The following is a 10,868-nucleotide window of genomic DNA, read 5'->3' as shown; positions in this document are numbered from 1 at the left end:
TAAATAAAGAAAGAAAGAAAGAACAAACACACACCTTTATTGAGGTAGAGTTCACATACCATACAATTCATGCAAAGTGTATGATTTAATAGTATGTCAGTGTATTCACAGATATATGTAACCACCACAGTCAATTTTGGAACATTTTCATGACCTCCAAAAGAAACCCTTTACCCTTTAAGGATTCATACTCTCCCACCCCACACCCCCAGCCCTAAGCAACCACTAATTTACTTTCTGTCTCTACAGATTTACCTTTTTGGACATTTCATGTAAATGGAATCATATGATATATAATCTCTTATTATATATTAACATATATAAGACTGGCTTCTTTTACTTAACCTAAACTTTATAAGGTTCATGCATGTTGTAGCACTTATCAGTACTTTTTCCTTAAAAAGAATTGTATTTTGATAAAATATATATAACATAAAATTTGCCATTTTAACTATTTTTAAGTGTGCAACTCAGTGGCCTTCATTTACATTTGAAATGTGCAATCATCACCACGATTTCCAAAATATTTTCATCACCTTAACAGAAACGCTGTGCCCATTAAACAATAATTCCCCATTCCTTCCTCCTCCCGAGCCCTGGTGACTTCCAACTTGCCTTATATTTCTATGAATTTGCCTATGTTAGATATTTCGTATAACAGAATCATACGCTATTGGTCCTTTTTGCCCGCCTTATGTCACTCAGCATATTGTTTTCAAGGATCACCTGTATCGTGGCATGCACCAGAACATTCCTTTTTATGGATGGATAATTTCCCATTTCGCGTACATTCCACATTTCGTTTGCCCATTTATCCGTTGATGGACGCTTCAGCTGTCTCCACCGTTTAGCCGTCGTGAATAATGCTGCAATGAGCATAGGCACACAAATGTCTGTTTGAGTCCCCATTTTCAATTCCTTGGGGTATGCTTCTAGGAGTGGAATTGCTGGATCATTTTACGTTGATCTTTCGGAGGAATCCTCACATTTTTCCACAGTAGCTGCATCATTTTACGTTTCTGTCAGCAAGGCAAGAGTTTCAACGTCGCTACCCTCTTACCAATATTTGTGATTTTCTGCCTTTTTGATTATAGCCCTTGTTGCAGGTATGCAGTGGTATCTCACTGTGGTTTTGATTTACATTTCCCTAATGACTAAGTATGTTGAGCATCTTTTCACATGCTTGTTGGCCATTCGTGTATCTTTGGAGAAATACCTGTTCTTTACCCATTTTTACATTGCGTTGCATCCTTTTGTTGACTTATAAGCGTTCTTTATAGATTTTAACTATTAAACCTTAATATATATATGATTTCGACATATTTTCTAGGTTGTCTTTTTCACTTTCCTGAATAAGTCCTTTGATGCACAACAGGTTTCATGTTGATAAAGTGAAAGGTATCAACTTTCTCTAATGTTTATTTATTTTTGATAGAGAGAGAGACAGAGCACGAGAGGGGGAGGAGCAGAGAGGGAGACCCAGAATCCGAAGCAGGTTCCAGGCTCTGAGTTGTCAGCACAGAGCCCGACGTGGGGCTCGAACTCACGAGCTGCAAGATCATGACCTGAGCCAAAGTCGGGCGCCCCACGGACTGAGCCACTCAGGCGCCCCTCAAATGTATCAATTTTTCCTTTTGTTGCTCATGCTTTTGGCGTCATATCTAAGAGTCCACTGCCAAATCCAAGGTCGTGAAGATTTAGTTCTATATTTTCTGCTGAGAGTTTTATAGTTTCAGCTCTTACATCTAGGTCGTTGATCCATTTTGAGTTAATTTTGTATATGGTGTGAAGTAGGAGTCCGGCTTCCTTCTCTGACATGTGGAAATCCAGCTGCCTCAGCATGGTTTGTTGAATGGACCTGGCACCCTTGTTGAAAATCAATTGGCTGTAGATATATGGGTTTATTTCTGGACTCTCAGTTTTATTCCATTTGTCTGGATGTCTGTCTTTATGGCAATGCCACACTATTTGGATTACTGTAATCTCGTAGTAAGTTTTGAAACTGGGAACTGTACGTCCTCCAATTTTGTCCTTCTTTTTCAAGTTGTTCTGGCTGTTTGGGGCCTCTTGAAATTCTATGGGAATTTGAAGATTGGCTTTTCCATATCTGCAAAAAAGGCTGTTGGAATTTTGATATGGGTTACATTGAATTTGTTGATCGCTTTGGGGTAGTATTGATATTTTAATAATGTTAAGTCTTCCTACCTATGTGCCTAAGATGTCTTCCCATTTTTTTAGGTCTTCTTTAGTTTTTTCCAGCAATTTTTTTCAAGTTTATTTACTTTTGAGAGAGAGAGAGAGAGAGAGAGAGAAAACACAAGCAGGGGAGAGGCAGAGAGAGAGGGAGATAGAGAATCCCAAACAGGTTCCGCACCGATAGTGGGGATGCAGGGCTTGAACCCACCAACAATGAGATCACGACCTGAGCCGAAATCAAGAGTGGGTCACTTAACTGACTGAGCCACCCAGGTGCCCTTCCAGCAATGTTTTACAGTTTGCAGCATATAAATCTTTCACCTCCTTGGTTAAATTTATTCCTAGCTTTTATTCTTTTAGATGCTATTGTAAATGGAACTGATTTCTTCATTTTCTTTTCAGATTATCCATTGTTGGTGTATAAAAACACAACTATTTTTGTGTGTTGATCTTGTACCCTGCAACTATTGGCTCTAGTAGCTTTCTTGCGGGTTACTTGGGATTTCCTATACACAGGGTTATGTCATCTGTGAATAGAGGCAGTTTTACTGTTCATGCCTTTTATTTGTTTTTCTTGTCTAATTGCTCTGGCTAGAACTTCCAGTACAATGTTGAATAGCAAGGGTGAAAGCAGGCCTCCTTGCCTTTTTCCTGATCTTAGGGGGAAAGCTTCGGGGGAAAGATCATAGGTCTTGCACCTATGAGTGTGATGTTAGTTGTGGGTTTTTCTTTTTCTTCTTTTTTTTTTTATTTTCTCTAATCATCAATGGCATTTTATTTTTTTTTTGTTTTTTTGTTTTTTCAATATATGAAATTTATTGTCAAATTGGTTTCCATACCACACCCAGTGCTCATCCCAAAAGGTGCCCTCCTCAATACCCATCACCCACCCTCCCCTCCCTCCCACCCCCCATCAACCCTCAGTTTGTTCTCAGTTTTTAAGAGTCTCTTATGCTTTGGCTCTCTCCCACTCTAACCTCTTTTTTTTTCCTTCCCCTCCCCCATGGGTTTCTGTTAAGTTTCTCAGGATCCACATAAGAGTGAAAACATATGGTATCTGTCTTTCTCTGTATGGCTTATTTCACTTAGCATCACACTCTCCAGTTCCATCCACGTTGCTACAAAGGGCCATATTTCGTTCTTTCTCATTGCCATGTAGTACTCCATTGTGTATGGAAACCACAATTTCTTATCCATTCATCAGTTGATGGACATTTAGGCTCTTTCCACAATTTGGCTATTGTTGAGAGTGCTGCTATAAACATTGGGGTACAAGTGCCCCGATGCATCAGTACTCCTGTATCCCTTGGGTAAATTCCTAGCAGTGCTATTGCTGGGTCATAGGGTAGGTCTATTTTTAATTTTCTGGGAAACCTCCACACTGTTTTCCAGAGTGGCTGTACCAGTTTGCATTCCCACCAACAGTGCAAGAGGGTTCCCGTTTCTCCACATCCTCTCCAGCATCTATAATCTCCTGATGTGTTCATTTTGGCCACTCTGACTGGCGTGAGGTGATAGCTGAGTGTGGTTTTGATTTGTATTTCCCTGATGAGGAGTGACGTTGAGCATCTTTTCATGTGCCTGTTGGCCATCCGGATGTCTTCTTTAGAGAAGTGTCTATTCATGTTTTCTGCCCATTTCTTCACTGGGTTATTTGTTTTTCGGGTGTGGAGTTTGGTGAGCTCTTTATAGATTTTGGATACTAGCCCTTTGTCCGATGTGTCATTTGCAAATATCTTTTCCCATTCCGTTGGTTGCCTTTAGTTTTGTTGGTTGTTTCCTTTGCTGTGCAGAAGCTTTTTATCTTCATAAGGTCCCAGTAATTCATTTTTGCTTTTAATTCCCTTGCCTTTGGGGATGAGTTGTGGGTTTTTCTTAAGTGTCCTTTAGAATGTTGAGTAAGTTCCTCTCTATGCCTAGTTTTCTGACAATTTTTTTTTTTTCACAAAGAGGTATTGGATTTTGACAAATGTCTTTTCTGCATCAAGATGGTCACATGGGTTTTTGAACCATTCTTTCTACTACTATGGTATGTTACATTGATGGATTTTCATATGCTTAACTACCCTTGCGTTCCTGGGATAAATCTCAATTGGTTACACTGTATAATCTCTTTAATATGCTGTTATATTTACTTTGCTAATATTTTGTTGAGGATTTTGGTATGTATATTCATTCATAAGTTACGTCGGTCTATAATTTTCTTTTCTTGCAATATCTTTGTCTGGCTCTGGCGTTAGGATAATGGTGCCTTTGTAGAATAAGTGAGGAAGTGACTTCATTCCTTTTAATGGCTGAATAATGTCCCATTGTTTGAATATGCCACATTTTGTTTATCCATTCATTAGTTGATCAATATTTGGGTAGCTTCTACTTTTTGGTTACTATAAATAATTCTGCTGTAAACATCCACGTACAAATTTTTGTGTGGGCACACGTTTCCTCTTGGGTATATTCCTCATACTGGAATTGCTGGGTCATATGGTAACCACATGAGGACCTGGAAAACTGCTTTCCAACATTGGCATGTTGTGTCTCTTCTTCGGAGAAAGGCCTGTTCAGATCCTTTGCCCATTTTTAAATTGTTCACTATTATTATGTAGTTGTGAGAGCTTCCTGCATATTCTTTATACAGAATAGTATCTTCTACGGATGGACCCACACCTGCAAAGACTTCCAAAGACTGCCCTCGGGCTCCTGGACCCTGCTTAGCGCGGCACATTTTGCACACAGCCCGTGTGCCTTGCAGGTGTAAAATGCCCTCCAGCGTCTCCGTGTTACCAGCCAGAGGCTGACGCTGCTCTGCAATTACACCTTGGCCTCCTTGCCTTTCTGTCCTGATCGCCTTTTCGACAAATCACCCGCACCGGAGCCTCATCTCCAGGTTCTGCTTTTAGGGGAACTTGACCTCAGAAAGAGCTTGGAGTGGCTGAGGAACTCAAAGGACGTCAGGGTTGCCACAATTCAGGGAGAATGTGGAGATTGGGGCACATGGCGAGGCTAGAGTGATAGGCAGAAGCCTGACCACACACAGCTTCGTGCAGCACAGCGAGGGCTGGGTTTACATCCGGAGAGCCATGGGATGCCACTGGGCGGTGACATCGACGTTATCTTACATTTTGTAAAGGTTCCTCTAGGTTCTGTGGCTCGGGAGGACCGCGGAGGCTACAGTTACAGCCGTCCAGGGGAGAGAGGATGGAGGCTGGGAGGCCGGTGGGGATGCCGAGGGAGAGAGAAATGGAACATCAGAGAAGGATAGGCAGGCGGATTTCAGGGCTGTGGGGAAGTTCAAGGACAAGCTGCAGACTTCCAGCCTGAGCACCTGAATGCGTGGGCAGTGCACAGAGGAGGAGGCGGCATTGGGACAGTAGACCGGAGTTCCACATGCAAGACGTCCCCAGCTTGCCATCCGTTTCGGGCCCAACCCCCTCGTTTCACAGATGGAGGAAGTGAGGCCTGAGGGGTACAGTGGTTCCCCCGGGGCCCCCACCATGCCGCAAACAGAAGGGACAGGACTTCAGGAATCCTGTTGCCCAGACAGAAGACTCACTCTCTGGGGGACCCACTGGCTCCAGCCTCAGAAAGCTAATTTGTCAGCTAGGAGAGGGCGGGGGTCTGAGCCAGACGGGTTTGTCCTGGGCTGGAAGCCAGTTCGCAGCCCCCAGAGAACAGAATATCTCTGTTTTATGACGGCTGCCTGTGCCCTGACTCCAACCGGCTGCCCTGTCTGGGTCTGGTGTGGGTAACTTGACGGCAGGAGGGTGTGGGGCACCCCCTTCCGAGTGGCTGACAACTGGAGGCTTATCTGCGCCCCCAGATTTGGCACTGACCAGAAGCGGGACAAGATTCTGGGCTTTCCCCTTCTTGCCCTGCGACCCCTTTCCTTGCAGTTTGACCTTGGGGACGTCACCTCCCCTCTCCGGTCTTCATTGAGTCTTCTCAACTGCAACACGGGGACATCCCAGAGTATGACTTTGGTGCCCTCGGGGTTGCAGTGACTCTCAGAGGAAAAAACAGACGGACAAAAAAAAATACTTTGTGAACTGTGAAGTGCCTCAACTTCAATCTGGGCTCATCCTGCTTCTTGCCACGGCCCAGTGGATTCCTAAGGCTTTGCTCCTTGACACGACAGTCACCCCTCTGGAGAAGAAAAACGCTTGGTATGGAGCTCGGGGATCCGGAGATCTTATCGTGCTGGCCCGGGAGGCTTGATAAACCCATTGGAAGGTGGGGAAAACTGAGAGGCTGCCCTGCTCACAGCCGCCAGGCGGTTAAGCCTGGATTCAAAGGCAGGGCTCTCTGAGTCCAAAGACAAGAAAAATCCTTATCCATTTAGTGATCTGATGGACGGATAGGGCAAACTGAGGGCCAGAGGGGAAAGCAACCCGCCTGGGGTCCTGCAGGCGGTCTGCAACATGGTGCGTCACCTGAGGCCCCTGCCTCCCAGGCGGTGCTCCTCCTGCAACCCCTCAAGCACGAAAAAGGGGCTCCTGTCACCGTCATGTCACTGGAGGACTCGGGGTTCCTTAACGGTCCACCTTCCTCCCACCGGCACAGAGGGACTGCACCTTCGCCTCTGCACAGCAGCCTCTTGGAGCTGAGGCTTTGCTGACACAAAGCTCTGTTGTCACTAGAGCGACATCTCTAGGGGGAGGCCACGCCACGCCCCTTCCACGGGTGGGTCAGGGCAGAAGTCAGTTAATCAGAGATCCACACGATTCAAAGACCAAAAAATTCTTTGGGAATCTACTGGTGGCCTCTGGAGAAATGTCTCCCTTGGCTTGCTAGATAATGAAAGCAGGGGCTGGCCGGGCCGGGGCCAAAGTATAATACAAGATACCCATTTAATGAGCACTTACTATGCTCCAAGCACCTTTCTAAGGACTTTCCACATGCTAACTCACATAACGCAGCAAGCCTCTGAGATCCGATTATTCTCTCGAGAAAGGAAACCACGGCACGGAAAGACCACACAACTTGGCCAAGGACTCACAGTTCGTGAGCCGCGGAGCCTGGGCAGAAATCCAGTCTGCCCAACTCCAGAGCCACGTGACTGACCACACTGCCACACTGGCTCGCGCACTACCGGAGACCAGGTGTGAAGGGCCCAAAGGACCAAGCCTGGTCCAGCCTAGGCACACAGCTGGGCACACAGCAGCGGCCAAGCTCCGCAGGACTTCCGAGGGGACAAAGCTGCGACCCCCGCGGAAGCAGCGATCGGCCCGGGCTTGTCCCGAGGTGAGTCCAAAGCATCGGCGTGTTATCAGGTCCTGGCTCTGCCACTCTCTGCGTGGCACTTCTCGGAGTCTGTTTCCTCCTCAGTAAAACGGAGTGAAATTGGTATTGGCCTCACATGACTGTCGTGAAAGATTCAGTGAGCCCTGTACAGCTTTTCAGGTGTTTAGCACCGAGCTAGGCAGGAAGAAAATGCAGAGTAAACGTCAGCTATTACATTATGTATTATTTTATTCGTTATTATATTTCGTTTCGGCCTCCCCTCTCCATGGGCTACTGTGACGGGATTTGGCTCTTTTTAGAGAGCAGAGGGATGTTCAAGATGGCTTTGGGGAGCCCTCCCTTCCAAGAATTCCAGGACCATCCGTCCCCTTCCTCAGCCCCCCTCAACCCTCGCAGTGTCTGTGTTCTCTCAGAAGTTAGTTTCCATCCTTGCACCCCAGGTGCCCTGGCTCCCTGCCTGTGGTCCCCACTGGTTGGATGCTGTTGCTATAGCAACAGCATTTTAAGAGCCTTCGGCCCCCTGTCTGAGGCGACAGGCATGGATGGAGGGAGGGGGGCTTATCAAATGCCTCCCGTATCCTCAGGCCCGTCTGGACTGCAAGGCAGGAGAGTGGAATGCAAGAAACAGAGCTAGCCTGGGGTGGGGGGCCAGCTCAGACCCCAGCCCCAAGTGTTGCCCAGCAGCACCCCACCTCGCTGTGTCACATGGGAAACACCTGAGCGGTCGATTATAAATGCAGATTCCAGCCATGCCCTGGCCCCCCAAGGGCCTGATTTTAATTATCTGGGCGGGACCCCCTAGGAGGCTGCCTTTGATCAGCTCTGCTCACGGTCCCGAGGCAGGCAGGCCACAGACCACACTTGCCAAAATCTTAAGTCCTAGAAGATTCCTGAAAGCCAACTTGGGCACTGAGGTTTGTGTTGCTTTCCCTGCTGAGCTGTCTCCGGAAAAACTCGCCTCGTCCTCCACACCAGTGCCGCCTCCCTCTCCTTCCACAGATGAGCTAAGGGCCCCACCCTCTGTCCGGAGCCAGGAAAATTCCAGGGCCCGGCTGCCAGGGGCCACCTTGGTAACGCACCGGAGGTGGAGACAGGGGTTCACAGTTTCTCAGCATCAGGACATTCCGGGGAGGTGCTAGCAGGGGTTACTCTGGGCCATGTGAAAGGCCGGCTGTCTTCTAGACACTCTGAGATCAGAGGTGTGAAGGCCTCCCCACCTTGACCCCCTGCTGGACGGGGATGTGGCTCCCCACTCTCACCCAGTCCCAACACCAGCAGAACCCCATGACGCTGTGCCTAAAGAGCGTCCTGGGGTCGGGGGAGTGGACCCCATAGAGTCTGAGAAGACATGTGGGGAGGGGAAGCGGGTTCTTTCCGGAGGGCCAGGACAAGTGGGGTTCCTGGAAGGTGAGACAGAGGGCCCTCGCCGGTGGGAGGAGCAGAGCGGAGAGTGCATTCTCACTCCTTTGGGGTGCGCTAACTGGCTTCTAGGAGATGATTCTCTTCGCGGAGGCCAATGGCCCAGAGAACAAACAGCCGGCTGTGCAGGGATTTGCCTGACAACACACCCTTTATTCCCTTCCCAGACTCCCCTCTACTCCTCCACCAGAGGATCCTGAGTTCACCGCCAGATAAACAGGCACTGGAATCCGTGTCTCAGATAAGAAGCCACTCCCGAGTCCCCCCGCTCACGACAAGGGTGCCCCGCGGGCCCCACGGGGAAGCTTGTGCACCCCTGAACTCCAGGTGGTTGCCTCTGAGACTTCTGGAAGGGTCTGCACCAGTTACTCTTTCCACGACGGGACCGGGGGTTATGCAGTCGGTCCCGGGGTCCCGGGCTCTACTCTGTCCTGCCCTGCCCTCCATACTCCCTATTTTATGTGAGTCGGGTCTTCCTGGAGTTTCCTGGAGCTCAGAGCGGGTTCAGGCTCCTGCCCTCTCCTGGCGACACATACAGCAAGGGTCAGGAGCCAGGTCCAGAGGGGCTCAGCCAGGGCTCCCCAACTGCCTCTTGTCACTGGGCCCCTCCCCAGCCACCCCCTGGAGCCTGGTGTGAGTGGTGGGGTTCTTAGCTAGAGGGATGCAGGGGACTTGTCTGGGGTGAGGCCTCCAGAGATGTCTGTGAGTCTGTCCCCTCTGAGGAGAAGCTGCCTCCAGCGGGGTGGGGGGTGTGACTCTGCCTGGGGAGTCACTGCCAGGAGACGAGAGGGGCAAGGAGAGGCTCCGGGGCAGGATCAAAGGGCTCACGGGGACCTTTGCCTTCATCAGCCTCTACAGCCTGGCCAGCTTCCTGGGCCAGAAGGCCTGCCTGGAAACTTCCATTCTGCCCCTCTCGGGGGGCCCGAGGCCAATAGGAATTTGGCGGTCGATCCAGGCCCAGGGAATCCCGGAGGGGCAGGCCCCGCCTTCCCCTTCCCCTAGAAGCGACCGCTGCATTCAGACCCCGACCCTCGGCCGCTGCCTTTCTTAGTTCTGGGTGTGCCGAGTGGGCGGCGGGCCCCGCTGGGCACGGACAGTGGGCCAGTGCCCTCTTCAGGAGGGTCCGGATCTCCTCGTGTCTCACCCGGGCCTCCTCCCACAGGGCCTGGCCGGGGCCCTCCTGGCTCAGAGAGGCCACCTGCAGCCCCATGGCCGTGAGCTTCTCGGCAGGGAACTCGGATGCCAGTCGCCGCAGGTAGCGGTGGACGAGGCGCTGGTCTCCGGGGCTGGCCCTTTGGGTCTTGCCCAGCCTGAGCTGCCTCATCAGGTCCTGACAGTCCACGTGAAACCAGGTTATCTGGGGGCGAGAAGAAAGGGATGTGGGGTTCAGGCTGGGAGCGGGGCCGTGGGGCTCCATGAGGACGGCATGTGCATCTCCAAGCAGAAAACACGGACTGCCGGGTTGAATTCTTAAGACGTTGCCCAGTCGATGCCCCGGCCTCCTCTGTGGGGTCATGAGAGTCTCTGCCGCCAGCCAAGGCCACGGTTTCGCTCTCGCCCCTGAGGTCAACACACCTGCGACCGGCAAACAGCCCCCGGCCCCCTGGGGATCCTCAGGCATGACCTGGGGGCCAGCCAAGCCTCACCCCTCTCGGGGGGGCGATCCAGAGCGGGGCATTCGGCTCCTCGGGTTGTCCTAACGACTGCATTCACCCCTCACGACTGGCGCAGAGGCAGGCGTCGCGCTGATGTTTATCGAGCACCTTCGGCTGGCCAGGCTCTGTGCATCTCACGGCGCGATCCCACTGAACTGCACCCCACAGCCCGTTTTACGGAGGACGAATCTGAGGCTCAGAGACAGGAAATCACTTGCTCCGGGTCACACTGCAGTTTAGTGTGGGATCTGAACTCACATGTATCCAGTCTTTGACAGAGTATCTTGCAAGCACCTCCCTGCCCGGGCGACACCGGCCCAGGCAGGGCTGCGTCCCCGAGCAGTCGCTGGAGAGACCATC

The 10,868-nt window shown here is 50.2% G+C and overlaps 1 protein-coding gene across 2 annotated transcripts in view; it reads right to left on the bottom strand.

Annotated features, from left to right (window-relative positions):
• Nucleotides 1-7,637: 7,637 nt before the first annotated feature.
• The window catches only part of KIAA1755 (KIAA1755 ortholog), a 43,104-nt gene continuing 39,873 nt past the window's right edge, over nt 7,638-10,868 (bottom strand). Inside the window, exon 14 of one of the 2 annotated variants that reach the window (XM_040447081.1) lies at nt 7,638-10,210. In XM_040447081.1, the coding sequence (XP_040303015.1) occupies nt 9,623-10,210 (588 nt within the window). In that variant the 3' untranslated portion in view covers nt 7,638-9,622. The remainder of the gene's footprint in view (nt 10,211-10,868) is intronic. The other variant, XR_005782019.1, reaches the window with a different exon arrangement.

Source organism: Herpailurus yagouaroundi, unplaced genomic scaffold (genome assembly GCF_014898765.1).
Source record: "Herpailurus yagouaroundi ecotype Mexico unplaced genomic scaffold, PumYag 196, whole genome shotgun sequence".
NCBI classification, from domain to species: domain Eukaryota; kingdom Metazoa; phylum Chordata; class Mammalia; order Carnivora; family Felidae; genus Herpailurus; species Herpailurus yagouaroundi.
This window is presented reverse-complemented; position numbering and strand designations above follow the sequence as displayed.